Genomic DNA, 24273 nt, shown 5'->3' with positions numbered 1-24273 from the left:
CTTTACCTAAGTCTGAATGAATTTTCTTTGGGATTCTACCTCTCTCGACTATTTTCTTGAAGGCTTCTAGTACCTCTTTTGCTGTTTTTGTTTTAATAGGTTCGATCCAGAGAAAGCGGCTGAACACATCGATAACCATCAACAAATATCTCACACCTGAGTTATGTTTGGCAAGTGACGTCATGTCCAATAAATCGGTGTCATATTGCTCGAACGGTTCTCCAACTTCTACACGTGCGCGCCTAAATGAACGTTTTACAGGTTTTTGCAGACTGTAGTCGTCAAGACTTTGAATGTATCGTCTGATCTTATATAAACCTGGAGAGTTATATCCTTGTGATTTCAGTATTTGATGTACTTTTGTTGGACTTAAGAATGTTCCACCGTTATTAAAATTATAATAAATGTCATCCACTTTCTGTTTTTCTTGCTGTGCTAACATTTTTCTACAACATACATTTATTAAATGTGAACATTTACATCATTCAGAATATTTAAAAAAGAATAACATTTTGTTAGAATTTTAAATAGTGATAAAAAGTACGTTCGTTTGCATACAATTTAATGATTTAAATAAGCATGCTGATGTTCACGTTGACAATATAATAACGACAAGACAGACAATCAATTAACATTTTAATAACAATACATGAATCAGTGAATACATACTCAAGATTTTGTCTCAAAAGTCTCCACATAAATGAACAAAACTGATAAACATTACGGTTTTATAAAGCGACTCTCTACATGAGACATAGATTGAACCATTTCATAAATCTTTTTTCTTCGCCATAGTTTCTTCAATTCTATTTCCCTCCATTTCAATAAGACACATTTGAAATATAATTGTTTCGGATATCATTGGGAATGTTCATCTGTTAACTTCTTCTATAAAATGTTTTACTAAATTAGATGACTGATGATACATGTGAAAAGCATACACAAAATTAAATAAAGAGTCCATTTTCTCAATAGTTGACTGTGTATCCTCCATGTTAGATAAAAAGCTTCAGTCGGACAATGTCTATTTTCTTCACAAACTTTTGAATTATCCTACTGAAATGTTGTTTTACATAGTTTTCATAACGGAATCGTTCATCGTCTATCAAGTTCTGTAACACGTTGGAAGGAACACAGGATTGAATACAAAACTCGCGCCACAGGTTCTCTGCTTCTAAATGATTGACGGTTGACAAGGCTTCTTCAAAATATCGATCTACTATGGCTTCACTATCAAGCATGACAGTCATGTCCTTGCTGGTTAGCTTGATTCTCCACACATCCCCCACATACAAACAATGATGTCTTTAACGTTTAACGCATAGGCTAGACACAGTAAGTTTTTCACAATCTTCTTATAAGCGTTTTCCTCGATACGATTTCTCATGTAGGAATGAAGCCTCTCCTCAAATAATTCCATTAAGATGATTAAGATTCCGTGTAACCTTAGGCGTATAGAGGTATGATCATTTGTAAATATATACAATCTGTCGACCATCTATTATGTTCGATTTCGGCAGAATCGCAGGATGTCCAGGAGCTTAAAAGCACTCCACACATGAAACAGGTGACTTTATCGGTATGTCCTGAATAAAAAAATCCGTTACGGGCGAGTTCGTTTGGAATGTTTGTAATCGATTCTCGCATTTCATCATAGACTGATGTACTGGTTGTATATGATATGAAGTATGACGGATACAATCTGTCGTAATATCTGACATGTTAGTTTCCGTGAATCAAAGCACAAACACACTGTAAGCTCTCTGACAGAAACAGTATATTTTTAAAATAGTCTCCTGTTATTTGTATACTCTTCCCGTCTTTTTTTCAACAGATCTTCAGCTCACCTTTGACTTTTTTCACGATGATTTCTTGTGTAATTCCGAGACGACAGTCGACTTGACTGTGTGATATACTTGTCAGTGTGAGGTCTTCTCTGACTATCCTACCGACAATCTTCTGAGCCATTTGTGTAGACTTCAAATGTTTACCTTATATACATTTCAGGTTGCGTCACTGTTATTTTAAACTCAAGGTTTTACTATGATAAAGTTAACATGTCCAGTCCTGCATAACACATACCTGCTATGTCATACGTTCTATGTATATCTAGATTAAAGGATATCCTCGACAGGTGGAGGATACGGGTGAATTCCAAAGAATTTCGGAGGGACATCATGTCATACATTCTGCAAAGTTCAATCTTGTTTACTGTGACGTCACACATTCCTTACCTATAGGAATTTCGTAGGGACATTGCGTCATACATTCCACAAAGTTATTGCCTCCTCCCAAATTCCTCACCTCCAGGAATTTCGGAGGAACCTCCAGGAATTTGGGAGGTGGCGACTGTAAAACTACCCTACTCGCAATATATAAAAAAAATATCTCGTCGTCAGAAAAATGTCAAAATGACGGGCCAGGATGAATAACTGATCAGGAAGGAGAACCTACTTCTAGTAAATAGGATCGCGTAAAAAAATTATTAAATCGAAATTTTTCAACAGTACATGTTTTCATATGTTGTTGACTTAGAATGTATGATCATTTAACCTTTTCTCTATAAAAAAAAATAATTTTCGACTTCAGATAGAATCGGAATACGTATTGAAAACAGGGGAAGAAACACTTGTTTACGTTGTAAAAATGATAATGATAAAAAATGATAATGCCGATAACTACAGCTTCTGTTTCGGACAAAAATGAAATGATTAAAGAAAAGTTGGCTCAACATAAAAAAGGGTCCATTGACAAGAATGCTTTAATCTATGAAAAGTATTGAAAAAATATAATTATCAAGTATCTCAACACGTCCCATATTTGACACATATTTTGCATGTACACGTAGTGGTTTTGCCATACAGTTTAGTGTGTGTGATGGCTAATATGACTTACTAAGTGTTAGCGTATGGAGACAGTGAAAGTGGGAAAAAAAAGTATGCATAAATTTATATGCATGGTATAGAAAAAAAATGGCCAAAGATATTGAGTTGTACAATGTAATGGAAAAAAAAATCAGCAAAGGTTTTTTTTTTTTATACGCGTGTAGTTTGTCATTGCATATATGCACTTTATGAAATCATTTGAAAAGGGATATTCGTCTCGTGAATATTCCTTTTTACAGAAAGGTTTGTCCCATGGTTGAGGGAAGGTGTTTAGCCCCGTACAGATGTCACCTGCCGGTACTAAATTCAATATATATATATATATATATATATATATACTCTATATTAATGCCTATTATCATTGTTGACATTTAATTGTAAATGTATGACGGGCGAAGGCTGTGATAAGTTGTAAAAACGTGAGCCCCATCCAATGTTCAATTTAATTGGCAACAAATATGTTTAAAGCTAAATAAATTTAAAATCTGAATATTGGCAAGTGTGCAATTAACTTCTGATGATGAATAACTACTGTTCAATAGGTTTTAATACGGACTTAGAAATCATATTACTTGGTTTCATAGTGCGGTAAGAAGTTGCAGTTGCCTGACGCCCCTCTCTGGGGGCCCCTTTGGAAACCGTTTCATCTCGCCCAGATCGCCTAGTCAGGTGACGTTTTCGGCGCTATTTTTAGCAGGGCTTTCCCGAACAATTCAAGTGGTCAAACTGGACATTTGGAACGGACTATGAATATGGGGATAGCGAGGTAACATAAATGGAAGTGAATACAATACATAAATTCATTAAAAAAATATCGCTTTTCACGTGATGTCCCTTTAAGATAGGGGGAACTGTTATTAGAGCGTGACATCGAAAGTAAGGATATTACTGTTGACCCACAGGGCCACGTTACAATCACACATATGCTATACTGATATGGGTCACAACACACATAAACATGTATGTCTATGTGTGTTGTGACCCATATCAGGGTTGACCGGTGATTCGATCTACTGATTCCTCTCCTGTTTCAGTGAACGACGACAATGCCTAACCCTATGATCAACTATCTTAAGTGAACAAGCCATGACGTTTGGTGTTGTTCAAGGATCGATATTATGACCATTGAAATATTGTGGGTTTTTTAAAACCGATCCGGGAAATCTGTCATTGTCAAACATGGTTATCAAATCTGGTGATAGCTTGGATACACAATCGTAGGCATCAGTACCGGGATGAACACCAACATGCATTAAGACTGGACTAATTGGGACAAAAAAAGGTATGTTTCAGGTACCCCGACAAACCTTAGTTTTTTTCTCCAACCCTAACGATTTTATATCTCACTCGAACGCACTCCATCCAGTGTTGGGATAACATGTCCAACAGATGCAAATGAAATGATGGACATACAAACAAGGCAACTTTACATATACCCTTTCTCCTTCATAGCCAGGTCTCAAAACCAAATTTAAATACCATTTTATGATTTAAAAAGCCTTAAAATATGTTTGGTGGTCTCCCCAAAAAAACCATAATGAAGTAAAATCAAAATATATCTCGACCGACATACCCTTTTTTTTTCGGTCATGCTACCTGAAACACTCGAAAGTTTCACAAGACGCGGACTCAAAGTTGAAGGTTGGTGCCAAAAGTATCGATGCAGTCCCAGGTGTAAAAATAACTTTTATAACCATTTAACATACACGTGAACAGAAACAATTACAATATCCTGTTTCTACCCGCTCAACGTTGTTTAATGTATCCGTCACTTTATGGAGTTTTATTTGTTAATCCACGTGTTGAGTATGACACTTACTGTCAGTGTCTCACTCTGATACATTTGTATATCTGAAACACGAACAGGGATCAGATAGCTCCGCGTTCCAGAAAGAAAGACGGTTTAATTCAAGGCTCGCCTGAAAACATCATTCGAACAACAACGGTCCAACCTCTTCAACTGGTCGTTTGGATCGCGATAAACGAAAGCGGCCCGTAGGCCTAAACGGCTCATGATCAGGTGGCGCAGAAATACTCCGCGATAAATGAACGCACTTTTGACCGAACTGTAGGCAGAGCTAAAAAAACACAGTTTCGGAGTTTTGTGACAGATAAATAACAACATATGGAAAAGTATATGTCATTCTTTCATGCATCGCCTTAATTATATAAAGTATCCTAAAATATACATGTGAATCGACATTGCTTTATAAAGAAATCATGCAAACTAATGATAGTCAGCATTTTAGTTTCGGTCAGGCACGTCTAGATACCCGAGCTCAGCCTCGGTTTAGATCTGAGCTTATCGTTTTGGTTGCATGTTCAGCTGGCTGAAACGGTTGAACCGGATACGATACAGGACGCATAAAACAGTCTTGGTAAACATGTACAAGGCACTAAAATAAGCATTTTCTGAGAATTTACAAGAGTTTTTCTACTATTAGCAATCAGGGTCACTGCAGTCGGAGACAGAATCTAAGTGTTGCAAACTTTTGAACGGTTACCTATGGAAACCGCTGTTTCGGAAGGCAAGAATCCATTTTATGAAATCGTTTACTATTTTCTTACAGGAAATCGAGACCCCTTACAACATTAAAGAATGATTTTAAAACTCACTTACTTTTTAGGTACGTGCTGGAAAGACGGAGTTTCACTAAGTTTCAAATACAGTCTTGTGAAAACGATTATTATTTAATTTGTTTAGTTCAAAAGGAAACAACGACCTGCATTCATATTCTAAAGTGCATAGCTATGTGCCTAATACATTTGTTAAGAAATAAACTGATTATTAAATTGTGTGCTGCTATAAAAAAAACAATTCCGTTTGGATACATCCCATGATGCGCGGTACGGTTAAATCTTTATATTAACATTCAAAACAACAAATATTCTGTCTGGTTTCCTTCAGTTCATGAAACATTTTAAATAAACTGTATTCCTAAATTGTGAAACAGGTTTGTAAAAACAATGCCATCATTGCTTAACTAATGGTATGACAGGAACACAAGGACAGTTTTGAACTGGAAAACACTCACTTTTAATAGTTCTTGTTGTCATTGCGAACCAGTTTGGTTGGTATTTTTAACTAATTTTGTTTGTTTGTTTGGGGTTTAATGTCCTAGCAACAGCCAGTTTAAAAGGAGGACGGGTGCCTAGGGAGACACCGTCCAGAGGAGAGAAAAAAGATAGAAAAGAAAGAAAACTGGAAACGAGAAAGATCTCAAATGGGGGCAGCAATTCAATTTTGGTCTCTTCAAAGTTCTCTTACATGTAGTAGACGACACAGAAGAAAAAGACCTATACTACAGGGCCCCAGATTGGTCGCCTCTTACGATCATACAGTGGGACACAGCAGGCCCAAGGACTGTACCTTGATAACTTAAGACTACAATTGGTAATCTAAGACAAGTGTAATAAGCTGAGTATTCACTGGGATATTTACGATAAGTCACTAGTCAATGGCAATCGGGAGCCGTCGGCACTTTCCGTAAACAGTCTCGTTTACGGAAAGTGCCGATGGTTCCCGGTTGTAGTCAATGGCCGAGTGTACAAGGGGACGTAACTCTAACGCACACATATTACTCGCTATTCACGCGAGTTACAGGATGAGCTTGTTAATTTCAACAGAGAATTGTTCAACATGTATCTATATGAAAATTTGAAGAAGAAAAAAGCGTTCTGAAAAATTTCCTTTTATAATCAGTCATCAATCTTCAGACAAAATGAGAATTACTGTGTTTTTAATTAAAATATGTTGACGGGAGAGCAATTTAACAAAGCCATATGCAACTTTATGTTAAGAATGTCAAACGTCATATGGCGCTTTACAAAAACCAAAACGAAGATGTATATCAACATTTAATAAACATGTAATGACAAAACAACACGTGTAATTTCAATTTTCTATACATATAAGTTAAATGGAAGATTCCAAGAACAAATTATCGATGTTTTGCAAGTATTCTCTGTAAGAAAAATCTTGTACGATATTTTAGTTGATGACACTGTTTATCCAGTTGACGTATGAAGACACACGTGTAAAGACACCGGGATAATCTCCAGGACGGTTCACGCTCGCGAATGAGGCCACGCCTACCTGGATCCATTCTCCTCTGTCATTCATACAGGAAAGTGGCCCACCGCTGTCACCCTGTCGATATAAACGTATGCAATGCAAATTCATTTTTAACCACATGTGTTTTAATAGAATCGCAATCGTGTTTTAAATAAAACTTTGAACTAGAGCTAGACTACTTTTAGTTCTGCAGACAAATTGCCGAAACATTTAACATAAAAGTGTTTGCTTTTGTTATTGTTATGTGTTAGTGGTTTAAACTCATCTAATTCTACATTGTAGACAAGATCGTCTCTTTAGACAGATGGCACAGATATAAGGATTTACCTTCATTTTGACGGCGAATACGGTAGTATGAGCGCGGTTGGCAACAAACATATTCTTTATGGGGCGCTAGAATATGTCCGTTGCCAACTGCGTTTATTTAAGCATTGAACTGTTTTTGTATGGTATTTATGATCTATTTGAATGACACAGCTTTGCAAGCAAACAAATCAAAATACTTCTATTTACGTTTTTTCTGCCTCTTATGTTCTTTTTTAATTTCTAATTTATATTTAAAATTAAAAATTATCGCCTTATCGACAGTCCACACAATTTCGTTCAATAGTTTGAACAGCGTATTGTCGCGTGCTGATTGTCAAACAAAGTAGTACTTTGAAATTTTAACAAACACTTCAATTTTATTCCACAATTCAGTATCAATACAATTGCGTATGATATGTCTATAGGGTGATTTAAGTTTATCAATAGAACTCTGAGCTGAAAGTAAGATTTAAAATTGTTTCGATTTGACAAATACAGTGAACACCGTAAATCCGACCTTGCCCTCCACGAGGGAGTTATTTTTGGAAGTTCATTCGAACTTTTCTCTTTGCTCATTTTGTGAAGAATCCAGGCGTGAATGTATTTGTTGAGTGTATGGGAACCTGACAACAGTCTGTAGATTCTATAACATCCTCGTTATTTGACATGTCGTCAGAAACTGAGGAATGGTGGATGCAAGACGCGTGAAAGATAGCGTTTTAAGTGAGTGATCTTGCGATGGAGCACAGGTTCGTCTGAAATGTTTATGTGTGCTGTGACTCATATCAGTAGGTCTGTAACATATGTGTCAATAGGTCTATATAATATGTGTATTTCAGACATTTGTAACGAACCCCTGTTGATCAGTGCAGTGTAACAGACATATTTCTGATACATGTAGGATTGCATGAGCGTTAAAATTGTTTCCATTGCCGGCATTTGTGATTTCAACCGATGTGCATTTTGTACGACATTGCAGACATTGGTCTTCTTTTCGTTGTAATAAAAGTGGTTTTTTTTGTTTTTGTTTTTTTTATTTTGCACATAAATTTACAATGGCATTGTCAAATGTCACAATGCCCAGCGATATTTCAGCAGCCGACGTGTTTATTTATATTGGATATTGTAGTTCCGGTCAGTGTTGTATTAATACGCCAAGAATTGTCTCGTGATGCATGGTAATTAAAGTCCCATCAACGACACAGCTTTCAAAGAGGCTATATAGTGACAATGCCATGCAAATGTAAATATACTACCATATGATCTGTCAAAATGCGGGTCAATCCTTATATTTACAGCCCAATATTGTGCAGATGATCTACGAAGGACAAACAGCCGAAGCGGGTTTTTTGCGATGATAACTACGGTAGCCGTGGTTGCTATATAGGATATAGTTCCAGTAAATTTACAGAAAAAAATAGCAGATTTAAAAAATACGCAGTGAACAACACTACTCTTCTTCTTTTTTTATCTTAACTTTTAAATTTTAAATAAAATTAATCTGAGAAGTTCTTTGAATATTTTTATTCATTTATAACGGTCGTTATGTACGCGCATTGATACACTTCTCTGGTCATGACGCAGTCTTATGTCTTAACGACGCTGTGGTATCCTTTTTGTTGTGTTTTCATTAGGTAAACATAAGTATCAATAGTTACTTATCTGTTTCACTAAAGGCAAAAAGAAAAAAGAAATCCACTGTAGTTTTTCTCATGCACAGTAACCTCCCTTTCATTTCATTATTGACATGACTGTAGCGCGACTGGGCCAAACTACTACTGTTGAAAGGGCAGCTTTGTTGGTTTGGTCGAAAGCTTATGAACAGGTGTCATAGAGTTCCAATCGTGGGCTGGTCGCGTTGCATTCATTATTTTTGTTTAATTCTTCTGTATTATGTTCTTTTAAAAGCTGATTCGAAAGGTCTGATTTACTTCTCAGAAATGATTTATCAAAGCGATAGTAATGCCGGAAGCACATTTCCCAATATTCGTAGCTACAGTGTTTGGCTGTGACACGGGAAACGCCTAGGTGTACAGTTCGGTATGCTACCTAAAGAATTGGTCCAGAGAATGGTTCGCGTGATAATTCTATTCGTGAAATACTTGAATCTTGAATAAACGTAAACAAAATTTACATCTCGCCGAATGGACATAAGTGACAGCCTCCTATTACATTCCCAGACGAGAACAAAGCACTTACTTACCGGACAAATGCCCATGTTGGAGTTAACATAACCAGCACAGATACGGTTGTGTTTGTTGGAGGCTCGCTGCAAGATGGAGCAGTGGGCATTGTCATACACCGGAAGTACAATGGAGTTTGCTCGATTAGACACAAGTCCCCCTGCCAAAGTAAACGTTCATTATAAAAATCCGGAATGATTTTTAAAGAATTTTCCAAGCTCCTGCCCCCCTTAGTCTAGCCCAGATATTCTATTTAAAGAGCAGTTATTCTAAAATTATGTCTCCCTTTTTAAACAAATTATATGTAAAATCTTCTTGAAACCCATGTCCAGTTCTTGGCAATAAAATATGTCTAAGCTTTAAAACAATAAAAAAAAAATGTAAAAGTGCTTTATATGCGATTTTTTTCAGCTTCCTTCTGTATATTATCCTCAATACCCAATTACGCATATATATATTATATAAACAAATGTTAAAATTGCAATACTATTGTGCAAAAGTACACATATAGGAAATCAAATCAATACCTTTAATGTTTATGGTTTGAATAAAACTGAGTACAATTGAAGCTTTGGTGTGACTTACCCCCGGATGTACATCCCCAGCCCTTCATGGTACAAGCCATCCCCACGGCCGGGAATGAGTAGTTGGCATAGGTAGGAAGATTGATACTCATTATACGGGAAAACTGACGGCCCGAGGGGACAGGCTCTTCAATGCGTACCAGGGCGATATCATTCGCCCAGTAATCTGTTATTCAATAAAGAGATGAAACGTACGTCAAATATGATAATGAATTTATTATATTACCATCCAAAAAACAAGAAACAATTAATTTATTAAAAAAAACCGCAAACAAACCATGATGATATACAAGACAAGCGTTTGAGTGATACGGGTGGAATATAGCCTCACTCAACCAGACGCTTGATCACTTGTAATTCTCTGTTCGGCGTAGCTTGAGCACGCAACAAGAGTCTGGTTGAACGAAACTAGGTGGAATAATGTTCAAATCAAGCGTTGAACAAACCTGATGAGTGATATTGGGCTGGAGGATGATGCCTCCGACCACAATTAATTTCCCTATATGTTCGTATCAAAGAAAAACCCTCTTAAAAAATGTATAAAGGTTTGCTCGAGACCTGATCTTTATAGCTTTGTTCAGCTAACCAAGACACATTTGCTGAAAAACTATCCATGACCGGCATTTTTTTTTAAAACAAATTCAAAGGTAAAATTAATTATGTCAACATAACCCCGTGGTAACATGATATGCTCCTGTAATTCATGCTCAGGGGCCCAAACACATACCATATCCTTCCGCCAAATTAAATTTCACACAAATTAATCAGCCACGTTAATCAAAGGGGTAAAGATAGTGTTTCATTTTGGCATGAAATATAGTTCCATTTTATTCAGATAAAAGAAATTAAAACTCATTTAAAAATGTGCCTAAAATTGAGAAATGCACTACATTGAGCCGGAAATTGTATCAGAACCATTAATTGTGTTCAAAGGCCAGAACCTATAAGAGACAAGAGCTTTTACAAACCTGATAATTGATACGAGGTCGCTGGATGAACGGATGAACCTGTACAAGACAAGCGTTCTAACAACCCTGATACATGAAGCGGGTTCGTAGTGATATCCCTACAAGAGAAGCGTTTAACTAACCTGATGCGTTATATCGGGGATGGATAACGATTCTGTCGGCATCTATTTCCCACGTGCGCCACTCATCTCTATCCACAATATGGGCTAGAATATTCCGCAATGTGTCTATAATATTATCCTGAAAGGAAAAAAAAGAGGAATTATGTATTCAACTGTACCATCAAGTTAACAAAATCAAACATCTTGTCTATGCGTATAAATATGCTATAAATTTGGCGATTGGTGTTGTTTAAAGCAACAATCTCTGCCTCTTTCAAATCGAGAAAAACATAAACATGTTTTAGGAAACAAAATGTATTTTCTGATCAGGTTTAATTTTGAAAACCAATTCACAATTTTGATTTTCCGATCAAAATATACAAAAAAACTGATTCCGTTTTATGAAAGGACAAACACATTGTTTTGACATTATTTTAAAATTCAATTAGAATTAAAACTGAGCTCAATATTTCTGATTCATGTTCCTCTTCCATCATGGATTTTGTGTCTAAATATGAACAAAGGAATTTGTTTTTACACGGAGACCTCTGAAAAAATACAAGGCAAACAAGACCAGGTGTTCCGGAACAATGAGCGTATCTTGCTTCAGCGACGACACCCGTCTGATAATTCTGGGTCAAATCCAAAAAATGTAACGGTCTCAAAGTAAGCACTGAGATAGTGACACGGAAACCAGAAGGTGCACAAATGAGAATTATGAAAAATATATCGACTTCGATATTGCCTACGGAAATAGGAAACTTCCCAATGAGATCAAGATAACAACAGTATTACCCATTTTCGGTATATTTTTTTTTATTAAATTTCGAAAGTTTTTGGTGTATTTTCTTTTCCTCTATTGATCACATCCAAACCCTTCACCAACAATACTTGGAAAACTGAAACTTTCTACTTTTTCTGCACTGATTCCCTACTTACCTAAACTATGTATGAATATTTGTTCGTTCATCTGTTCCCTACATGGATTCCTCATCAACATAATATATAGAGAATAATACGTTCTGTTTATTACATACTTACTAATAAAAACTACTATCTGATGATTTATTTTTATTTTTGAAATATTAAAAAACGATTTTTTTTTCTCCCAAAGGGGTGTGATATGGGTTTTGCGGGCTGATACGGATTTTGGGGTGTGATACGGCGGGGGCTGATATGGGTTATGAGCTGTGATACGGCGAGGGCTGATATGGGTTAGAGCAATTGTGTCGTATCGCATATAAAAAAAACCCGCGTTTATTAGTAAGTATGTAATAAATGCATTTATTAATCTATCCTTACTGTCATATATCAAACAGTGTCTGTTTTCATGTCGTCCTCCACATGTATCAAATATCAAAGATGGTTACAGTAAGATAGAAAGTGCCTCTGCAAATGTTTTTGCACATACAGAAACAAAGCTGTGAGCACTTGATATTTGTACTTTGTTATATTTTTGTTGGAATCACTTGATATTTGTACTTTGTTATATTTTTGTTTGAATCACTTGATATTTGTACTTTGTTTTATTTTTGTTGGAATGACTTGATATTTGTACTTTGTTATATTTTTGTTGGAATCGCTTGATATTTGTACTTTGTTATTTTTTTTTGGAATCACTTGATATTTGTTCTTTGTTTTTTTTTTGTTGGAAGCACTTGATATTTGTACTTTGTCATATTTTTGTTTGAATCACTTGATATGTGTTCTTTGTTTTATTTTTGTTGGAATCACTTGATATTTGTTCTTTGTTTTTTTTTTGTTGGAATCCCTTGATATTTGTACTTTGTTATATTTTTGTTGGAATCACTTGATATTTGTACTTTGTTTTTTTTTTGTTGGAATCACTTGATATTTGTACTTTGTTATATTTTTTTGGAATCACTTGATATTTGTACTTTGTTATATTTTTGTTGGAATCACTTGATATTTGTACTTTGTTATATTTTTGTTGGAATCACTTGATATTTGTACTTTGTTATATTTTGTTTGGAATCACTTGATATTTGTACTTTGTTATATTTTTGTTGGAATCACTTGATATTTGTACTTTGTTATATTTTTGTTGGAATCACTTGATATTTGTACTTTGTTATATTTTTGTTGGAATCACTTGATATTTGTACTTTGTTATATTTTTGTTGGAATCACTTGATATTTGTACTTTGTTATATTTTTGTTGGAATCACTTGATATTTGTACTTTGTTATATTTTTGTTGGAATCACTTGATATTTGTACTTTGTTATATTTTTGTTGGAATCACTTGATATTTGTACTTTGTTATATTTTTGTTGGAATCACTTGATATTTGTACTTTGTTATATTTTTGTTGGAATCACTTGATATTTGTACTTTGTTATATTTTTGTTGGAATCACTTGATATTTGTACTTTGTTATATTTTTGTTGGAATCACTTGATATTTGTACTTTGTTATATTTTTGTTGGAATCACTTGATATTTGTACTTTGTTATATTTTTGTTGGAATCACTTGATATTTGTACTTTGTTATATTTTTGTTGGAATCACTTGATATTTGTACTTTGTTATATTTTTGTTGGAATCACTTGATATTTGTACTTTGTTATATTTTTGTTGGAATCACTTGATATTTGTACTTTGTTATATTTTTGTTGGAATCACTTGATATTTGTACTTTGTTATATTTTTGTTGGAATCACTTGATATTTGTACTTTGTTATATTTTTGTTGGAATCACTTGATATTTGTACTTTGTTATATTTTTGTTGGAATCACTTGATATTTGTACTTTGTTATATTTTTGTTGGAATCACTTGATATTTGTACTTTGTTATATTTTTGTTGGAATCACTTGATATTTGTACTTTGTTATATTTTTGTTGGAATCACTTGATATTTGTACTTTGTTATATTTCTATTTATGTCTTTTCTATCGTAGAATCACTTGATATTTGTTAAATGTCATTTATAAAAAAAAATCACTTGATGTTTGTACTTTGTTCTGTAAAATTTGGAAATACTTGACAATTGTACTTTGTCCTATTTAGTTTGGAATCACTCGTTGTATGTACTTTGTCCCATTTATTTCAAACTCACTTGATATTTGTACTTTGGCCATTTTTTTCAGAATCACGTGACATTTGTACTAAATATTTATTTTCTTATTACTTCAGATCGATTTTTTGTCCAATTTAATTAAAATCGCTTTATATATTTGTACTTTGTCGATTTTTGAATCACGTGACATTGCACTTGGTCCTATCTATTTTGAATCACTTGATATTTATATTTTGTCTTCATTATTTTAAAACAACTTGATATTTGTACTTTGTCCATATTATTTTAAAATCACTTGGTATTTGTTCTTTTTCTCATTTATTTCAGAATCACGTGGCATTTAGTTTTGTGTTTTTGATATCCATCTTACCCGCAGTGACGTGGCCGCCAATCGAGCCTCCCATCTGTCTGCGATCTGACCCTGGGGTCTTCATAAAACATTGAAAACATTGATTACGTATATCTGTACCATTGTTCAGATTTACCCATTTCTAAGGACTCCTACCAGGATGTTTGTCAACACTAACATAATCTGTCAAACCAGATTCATTTGAAAATTAACTGAGGCTATATATATATATTATTTACCAATTGGGTTTTTATCTCATTACAGATATTGGAATGGAAGAACTGCTGTCCTTTATGAGAATAAATACATTTTCATTGACGTTGAGATTGTATTTTTATACTAGAAATATCAATAGAACACTTAATCAAAGTTTAATTCCACGCCTGTATTAATTATAAAAATATGTTAGAATGTAAACTTTAATTGAATATTCTTACCCGTCGAAGCAGTGGGCAGCGGTGAGTAGCCAGCGATCGTTCAGAATAGACCCGCCACAGAATTTATGCCGGAAAGCTATAGGAATTCCTAAAATAGGTATCCGCTCTGTGACGAACTTTCCGTGAAGACTGACCAACCACGGCCACTGACCACGCGCGGCAACTGAGCCCCCGATTATCCGCTTCTTTCTGGACAACACCTCTATGGATAAAATTTTGTTTATATTTATTATTGATTTCTTTATAAGAGGAAATTAATTGTTGATATTGGTCTGGTTTGTAAGGTTTAGCGTTCTACGAAAAGCTAAGGTAGTTTTAGGATGTTATCATTGATATAAAATATAACTACAAAGAAATAAGTAATACGTTTCAGACGAAGAAAAAAAAAGGAAATTGAAGCAATGAAATAACACAAAATATCATAGCGTTCGAATGAATAGTAAATTAATTAAATAGGATTTACAGAAAAAATGATTAATTGGATCGACGCTTTTGTAAAGGAAAGAAGACAAAGAATTAGAATTTCTGACCGAGGAAGATTTAACACGGCCAAATTACCAGTCATGTACTGTAGATTGTCTAAATAAATGATTTACTAAATTTATCGGAATCAGGTGAATTCCGTTTTGCTGATCACATAAAAAAAAATCCCGGGAATTCAATCAAACAGGGATAAGAAGATTTTAAAATGATAGAGAATTTGTGTGACACACGTTTATTAAGACTTCACACCCAAATAAAATGCAAACATATTCACGAGGGGAAGTTTTGAAGACAACTCACACTTATTCCTAGGAACTTTATTAAAAGAAAAGAGAATTATAGGAATAAGGTAGAGGAGACATAGAAGATACAAAACTTAAATACAAAAAAGTTGTAAAATTAATTAAGTAGTTGATTTAATTTTAACATTTCTTTATTAAAACATTTCTTCCACTTTTTGAGTTTCTACTCAGAACTCGTCTAGATTTCGCATGTTCAGTCTGAATTCCACACAAGATTGAAAAAATAATAAGAATAAACGAATAAAACAAAATGAATAAAAATTAAAAATGAACGAATGAATGAACAAGAGGTCCAGAGGTCCTGTATCGCTCACCTGGATATCTAAGCAATCATGGCAAAATATTCTTCAAATGAAATCCACGGGAATATGCCAGACCCCAAGGCCAATCCTTGTAGCATAACTGTATTAGATTGTTCATGCCCAGCAATTTTATGTATGGTTATGGGGTGGGGATCTCAACTGTTTCCAAGCTGTGACTCAGAAACTAGGTCCCTAGGGTTGTGGCCAGATCCCAGGATCAATTCTAATAGCGTAACTGCATTGTCTTTTTTTGCCCAGCATTTGTATTTATAGTTTTGAATTTATTTATTTCCAATTCAACAGAATATGTAATATGATTGATATCCATCTCTTAGTTCCAAAGAAGAAGTCGCTTAAAGCAATATAGCCAAATAACCCATTTTGGCCCCGCTCCTAAGCCCCCTGGAGGGTCAGCCTCACCATTTGTACAATTTTGAATTCCTGCCTCCCATGAATGCTTTTGATTAAATATGATTGATATCCATCTCTTAGTTCCAAAGAAGAAGTCGCTTAAAGCAATATAGCCAAATAACCCATTTTGGCCCCGCCCCTAAGCCCCCTGGAGGGTCAGCCACACCATTTGTACAATTTAGAATTCCTGGCTCCCATGAACGCTTTTGTTCAAATATGATTGATTTCCAGTGCATAGTTCTACAGAAGAAGTCGTTTGTAGCAATATAGCCAATTTGCCCCCTTTTGGCCTCGCCCCTCAGCTCCCTGGGGGTCAGCCCCAACATTTGTACAATTTTGAATCCCCACCACCTAGGGATGCTTCCAGTCAAATTTAGTTGAATTCCAATCAGTGGTTAAGATGAAGAAATTGTTGACGTACGGACGACGGACGCCACGGTATGGCATAAGCCCCTCGGACCCGGTGAGCTAATACATAAATAAGTAAACACAAATAAGGGTACAGAAGGAGCCACAAGAGTTCTTACAAAATTGAAGAATCTTTCATACCCAGAAAAAATACGAAAAGAAGATAAGTAGAAGTATACGTAAATGTTCAACATGCCCTAGGTCATGCGGAGCTTTATTTCTCTTCAATACTTCGTGTTTGATATCATACAAAGAAATAAAATATTTCCCAAGGGAACAATGATTGATAGCTTGTCCATGGGCTTCTTTAAAGGTAAACATTCAAATAAATCAACAGTGAGCGATGCGACACGTATCTTAATAATCGAAGCTACTTGTTTTCGAATCTTAAGAGTCTGACGTAGATGATCTGTACCCTGAACTAGGAACATGTCATTGAATGATAGTTTCGACTAACTAACTTGATTGTAGAAACGGTCACCTTCGTCGGCTGTTCCTGATGCTAAACAAAGCAGCAGCACGAAATTCACGACCTTCGCCATTTTTCTGTAATGTCAACAAAGGACAATAATAGTTTAATTAATTTTGGTCAATGACACAATTTAATTGTATAAAATCTTAAATATCTCATTCATTTGAAGTTTAATGGCGCTTTGGACTTGCCTTATTTTCCTTTTACTGTAGGTGCACAATGTAGTACTTTATAATTCACACACCAGGATTATCTCTCGGTCTAGAGTACGCTCTCGATTATCTTGCTTTATCAACAATTTCCTTTAGTGTTGTAATTATTTCTGAATATTCATAAAAGTCTATCATGTTCTTACATTTCTTGAAAACAAGTAAAAAATGATATAATTTAATCGATAATTTAACCCGACTTGAATGGGAATATTCAACATGGGCAACAATTCATATAGAAAAAAATAGGTCTAACGACTGACTTATCTTATCTTATCTTATCTTTTTTCTATTCTAACCTTCTTCACATGGACATTTTTTTCTTTTCATAATTACCATATATGTATATTTTCAAAATAAATCTGGAAAAAACAAGTGACTTACCCTGTGTTACATGTTTATACACACGTATCAACGAGGTGTTACTTATACTCTATGAAATGAAATGTTCGCTGTGTATAAACTTTAGCTGTTTTCGTGGTTGACATGGGACCACGAAAATCAATACAACGAATACAAGTGACATACTGGTTTTTTTAAATTGGGTATCCACAAAAATTCGTACAACGGAACGGTCCAAATAGCATCAAACCACGGCAGACCTCGGCGACTAACAAATCCATTAGCAGAGTGAAAACGAAGCAAAGAGGCAGTGAAGGAGACACTGTAAGAGCTATTTTCAAAAAGGATAATGCGTGTTTTGTGTAGGAAACTACAGGAATTGATCCGAAACAATGACTATAAAACGGGATAGGGAAGTACCTATTAAAAATGAGTAGGTTGAAAGTTAAACTGATGAAAAACGGGTGTCCAAAACGTTCCAAATCATGCGTAGAATACCGCGAAAAATGCAAGATACCTATGAAACCTTTCAATCAAACCAAAAGTTGAAATAAAAAGACAACAACGGGAAATGGAGGATATATAAAAAGAAAATAAAAAAAAAATCATGAAACTCTTTCAAAAACTGCTTCAGGCGTGTGTTTCCTACTCAACATACATAAACCTTCACACTACCCAAAAACTGGGAAAACGACCAAAATAAATACCATGCAGCACGGAGATGTATTGTAATTCATGCTGTTTTCACTTGATACTTTTATGTATTTAAATGTATATCAGCTTTATTGGCTGCTGATTATGGTTAGACGGACAAGTCAGAATAATTACGAAATCAAAACTTCATTAATTTCTTATAGCCGAGCGACGCTATGTATTAGGAAATCATTTTCAGAATTCTATTCTTTTTCAAAACTAATGCTAGTTTGGAGAAAATGAAATCATGTCGGGACCTCCTCTGACTCTAAAATATTTGAACTATATATAATTTTCTGCAGATACGACCATTAATCCCCTCCATTTTTAGCCAAAAAATACAAAAATGTCAATTTCAGGGTACAGTTACACATGTTACACTTTCTGTGTTGTCTGGTTTTGTTTTTAGGTTATACGATATAACCTGAAAAGGTCCACCAATAATATGGTTTGTTTGGGTCATTTAAGGACGTGTCAGGTTTTGGGAGTGGATGAAAAGCCGGAGTACCCAGAAAAAACACCGACCTGCAGCCAGTACCTGGGGAATGCTCGAAATTAAAAGCTGAAATTAAATTATTGATATTTACTTAAAAACTGTCCCGTTTTGGGTACAGTGACCGTAGACACAATCTTATTTTTTTTAAGAACTGTAAGCAACGTTTCCGGGCGATTAGGTTACTACTCTCGTTGGAACAATGCTACACTAGTACAGTGCTTAAATCATTTTCACCAGGTACAGCCGAATGGTCATGCAAGAGCAACAACCAAGAATTGATTCTAAAATAGGTTTGTTTGGATAGAGTTCCGTACAGATGTAAACATGTATTGATATATTTTGTGAACAATCTGGAGGTGGTTCTTGGCATTAAATTGAAATTTCAACCTAAAAGTATCACAGTTCAAAACCTATCAGAATCAGGTGTTTGAGGCTTATATTAACTCATTAAAACTATGTCGAATGATAGAATTTCTTTAATGATACATGAATATTAGAAGAGAGTAACGACTTCCAACTCTACAGAATCTGACTTGTCCAGTAGACATAATAGCCTTATACACCAACACAACGTCATCAAACGAAGACAAAATCAGAACTCAAAGTCGACACCATTATATCAAAAGGAAAGACAACAACTGAATCAGCCATCACGGAGGAAGTACACAACAAAGGGAAGTCTCGAAGAGGTTCGATAACAAAAAGAAAGACAATGGATCAATGTATCAACAAGAACGGAAGAGGTGCCAAATCAAACGGAAGACTGCAACGGTGCCAACAGGAACCAAACCGACACCAAACCAAAAGGAAAAACAACAAAAAGCCGAGACAACAGCAGGAACAAAGGAGATACCAAAAAAGGAAATATAACAAAAAGCAAAGACAAGAACAGGAACAACGGAGACACCAAAACAAAAAGGAGAGACAACAAAAGGGTCAAGACAACAACAGGAAATGTGGGGAAACAAAAAAATAACTAAAAATCAACATTATGACGAAAAAACCCCGAATAAAGCCAAACTAAAGGAACGACAACAATAGGTGTCAACAGGAACCGACGGTAAGTGGATCATCAAGATTTGAGGTGGTACCAAAACATAAAAAGGAAAAACAACATGATAAATATCAAAACAAGAAGAGAAACCTGTACTTTGGAGGGGAAAGCGTTTGGCACGAGCCATGATCTCTCCTGTCAAAATCTAAACAAAAGTGTGTGGGTCTCCAATGACTGAAGATGCTTCGGACACATACAAGTGGTTGCAAATTGTGTTTTACTACATATACGCTACCAGACAAAGAGGAAATGCGGTATAACTAACAAGCTTGTTATGGACAAATGTCAAAACAAGGATAACAATGACAATGAAAATTATTTTAACATTAAAAGGAAAATACAACCTGAACGTTTAGGAACACTCCGAGCAGTAACGGTCTGTTGATGTTGTTACATCCGAGGATATATGAAACGTTTTATCTCGACCTGACCTTCATCACACACAGATAAATATCAGATAACATAAAACTCTACCCATAAATGACCCGATTTACTTACAGACGACAGTGTATGATACAGCTACACGAAATATATCATGCGACAATAGAGTGTGAATCACAGGGAGCGGACACATAAGATTTGTTTGGGGCAGTCGTATATATAACAACCACTCGACTTATCTTACATAAGCCCCTATCTCATGTGTACAGCCCCTGTGGTGTGAAAACAGTACAATGTCCACTGACCTACCGTCTGTATTTACATAACACTGTGGTCCGATCTAGGAGTTGATCAGGAAATTAATTATTTCTTCAAAGGAAAATTACACCAATTTGAAGATTTATCACGTAACTGAAACGAAACCTTCTTTCCAGTTCTGTTTTACCCATATGAACATAAATGTAACATAAAAGACAACGACATTGAGACTTGTACACGTACACAGTCACTGTTGCAACTGATATAATATGTAATGCTTATATAAATATAGTTTCTACCCGTACCTGAAACGGAACCTGCTTTCTTAGTTCTGTTTTACCCATATGAACATAACACAAACAACCATGACCTTAAGACTATTACATGTACACAGTTCCTATTGTAACTGATATAACATATAATATCTAACCTTTATATAAATGTACTGTGTAGAACGTAAACAGCTCATGTCAAACCCTTGAAGGTAAAAAGATGCTTAAAAAAATTGGGCGATGGATTTCGTGAGATTTACGTTTCTATATCTTGATTAAAAACTAGGTGTCAATGACGGATGTAACATGTGGAACAGATTATCCTAAGGAGAACACCTTGTATCGTCTCCTGGGTTTCAATGAGAGTTCATGACGTCTTTGTTTTGCTTGATATCCCAAAGGTTGCTCATTTTTCTTGTGGTCTTTGATTGTCCCTTTTTTCCTGTTTGCAGACACTTGTCATCGAATTATTTTATTTTTGGAAGACCTATATACTGTGTTGGGTTGACCTATATTATGTGTTGGGATAGTCTATATAATTTGTGTTGGGATGACCTATACATATATAGCTATATGCTGTGTTGGGATGACCTATATGATTTGTGTTGGGACAACCTGTATGCTATGTTGGGATGATCTATATAATTTGTGTTGGGATGACCTATATAAATGTGTTGGGATGACCTATATAAATATGAGTTGGGACGACCTAAATAAATATGTGTTGGGACGACCTATACAAACATGTGTTGGGATGACCTATATAAATTTGTATTGGGACGACCTATATAAATATGTGTTGGGACGACCAATATAAATATGTGTTGGGATGACCTATATAAATATGTGTTGGGACGACCTATATAAATATGTGTTGGGACAACCTATATAAATATGTGTTGGGACAACCTATATAAATGTATTGGGACGACCTATATAAATATGTGTTGGGATGACCTATATAAATATGAGTTGGGACAACCTATATAAATATGTGTTGGGACGACCTATATAAATATGTGTTGGGATGACGTATATAAATATGTGTTACGTTGACCTATATTGAAAGAATTCAAAAACGAGCACTGCGGATTATACTAGATGCCGACTATGCTGTTCCCGGTGCACAGGTGTTTGTAAAACTAAAATGGCTGCCTTTTACGTACAGAGTTGAATATAACGAATGTGTTCTGATGTTTAAAGTAATAAACAAGCTATGTCCAAATTACCTAGACTGCAATACCCTTGTGAGCAATGTCCATACTATTCAAACCAGGTCAGCTGCGGCAGGTAGAAATGTTGTACCCAAACACAAAACGGAAAAATTCAAAAGCTCTTTCAAATATAATGGACCGACACTTTGGAACAATTTGCCAAACACTGTCTCTAAATGCCAATCACTAAACAGTTTTAAGTTCAAGTGCAAAAAACATCTCAATGTAATCTATAAAGATAAGTGTAAAGAAAATTAAAAATCTGCACCCCCTTCCCTCCTGAAATAACTATCTGCTGTAGTACCTGGAATATGACACACGTGTATCTAAATGAAGTTTTAAAATTTAATCTTAATTACTATTCCTAATGCCCTAATCAACACTTTAGTATTAACTCACGCTACATTAGCGTATATTCTTTAATTTTTTACCCTTTGTCACAATGACATGTATGTATATTAGACGCATTATGCGTTTCTTAAATCTTCTAAAATGCAGCATGAGAATTTATGCATTGCATGATATTTAGCCAACTTTTTATTTTCCAATACACGTGTGACATATTTTATTGTAAGCCTGTGTGATATCACATACCAATATATCTGTGATATGTATTACGTAGTTTTGTTATTGGATACAGGATGCAAGAGTGTGTTGGGGTTTTTTTTCTCTTTTTTTTTCGGTTTTTGGGTTGTATTTTTTGGTTTTAAAGATAATACAATGTTTTATTACCTGTGATATGTTACTTAATTTCTTATGTATGTACGTGTATGTCATATCCATGTTGTAAATATTGTACATTTTATGTCGACCACATGTGAGACGAGTCATTGACTCAATGTGTTATCGAATTTAAATAAAGTCTATTATTATTATTAGTATTATTATTATATAAATATGTGTTAGGATGACCTATATAAACATGTGTTGGGACGACCTATATAAATATGTGTTGGGATGACCTATATAAATATGTGTTAGGATGGCCTATATAAATATGTGTTAGGATGACCTATATAAACATGTGTTGGGACGACCTATATGCTTTGTTGGGATGACCTACAATGTATATAAATATGTGTTGGGATGACCTATATAAATGAGTGTTGGGACGACTGTATAATTTGTGTTTGGACGACCTATATGTTGTGTTTGGATCATCTATATAATTTGTGAGGGAACAATCTATATGCTGTGTTGGGATGAACTATATAATTTGTGTTGGGATGACCTATATGTAAATGACATATTTGTGATAACCTGTATGATTTGTACTATATTTAACTTACATCTAGTTTATTCTTCACCCAGGCAGATGTATCTACCTCTCAGATCGTAGCTGATGCTTTATTGTCATTCAGATCTTGTTGTAAACCTCTTGTCCTTCCCTCCCTATAACTTATCTACATTTGGTTAATTTTTAATATTTGGCGCTTATATTGGGAATTCCAACTGCTGATTTCCAATAAATGAACGAGTTTTTTCTCACGTCCAAAATGCTTCTTGCTTTCCAGAATGAGTGAATGGCTTCTAATGTATTTTTTCTTGCTTCATTGACAGAGGTCTTTGTAATTCTGGTGTCGTTGATGAAACAGAAGATTTCCTTTTAGGCAAACCTGGTCGTATTCTCATTTGTTTTCTTTTTGAAAGTTCTGCTTGTAAGTCTTTCCTTTATTTTGTCCTAGTTTCACCTATTTCAAGTTAAAAAAATTACAGTTTTGGTCACAATATGGCATTCTCTTGAATTCTGTTCGATTTGCTTGCCACCACTTGCAACTTGAGTTTTTCCCCCTAGGTTTTCCTCTTTCCTTTCCTCTCTCAGCTATATTGTTCTTCTCAGACCGACTTTATCTTCGTATAGGTGTTGACTGTATTTTGCTCTTTTTGTTGTGCATTTATCTGGATGGACCTTCACTAACTACAGCGTATTTGTCTGACCTTTGCTGTATATTATCCAGGTCCTGTTGAAGATTTCCCTTTCCTCTGGTGTCGTTGTGCCATTCTGTGACATCAGCAAACAACAGTGTTTTTAAGGATCCTTGTCCCA

The 24273-nt window shown here is 35.0% G+C and overlaps 1 protein-coding gene across 2 annotated transcripts; it reads right to left on the bottom strand.

The window, feature by feature from the left end:
- Positions 1-6736: 6736 nt before the first annotated feature.
- On the bottom strand, positions 6737-20667 carry LOC110459156 (chymotrypsin-like elastase family member 2A). Of its 2 annotated transcripts, none has more exons than XM_021511270.1 (8): positions 20600-20667; positions 17317-17381; positions 14930-15131; positions 14514-14571; positions 11124-11241; positions 10035-10199; positions 9470-9609; positions 6737-7035 (listed from the first exon to the last, which is right to left on the bottom strand). In XM_021511270.1, exons 2-8 carry the CDS (start codon positions 17375-17377, stop codon positions 6877-6879), a joined length of 903 nt encoding a protein of 300 aa, XP_021366945.1. In that variant the 5' UTR covers positions 17378-17381; positions 20600-20667; the 3' UTR covers positions 6737-6876. The 2 variants fall into 2 exon arrangements, with proteins under 2 accessions (XP_021366945.1, XP_021366944.1); XM_021511269.1 differs by lacking the exon at positions 20600-20667 and adding an exon at positions 20446-20571.
- Positions 20668-24273: the final 3606 nt, after the last annotated feature.

The sequence above is a fragment of the Mizuhopecten yessoensis genome, unplaced genomic scaffold, assembly GCF_002113885.1.
Source record: "Mizuhopecten yessoensis strain PY_sf001 unplaced genomic scaffold, ASM211388v2 scaffold9977, whole genome shotgun sequence".
NCBI classification, from domain to species: Eukaryota; Metazoa; Mollusca; class Bivalvia; order Pectinida; family Pectinidae; genus Mizuhopecten; species Mizuhopecten yessoensis.
Note: the sequence above shows the minus strand (reverse complement) of the source record. Positions and strands in the feature narration are given on the sequence as shown.

Coding starts and splice junctions, on each gene's coding strand:
- LOC110459156 (XM_021511270.1), bottom strand. CDS start 17,377: ATGGCGAAGGTCGTGAATTTCGTGCTGCTGCTTTGTTTAGCATCAGGA. Junction 10,200..11,123: donor TCCCCGATATAACGCATCAG/GTTAGTTAAACG, acceptor ATTGAATAACAG/ATTACTGGGCGAATGATATC. Junction 7,036..9,469: donor CCAACATGGGCATTTGTCCG/GTAAGTAAGTGC, acceptor TTATATCGACAG/GGTGACAGCGGTGGGCCACT.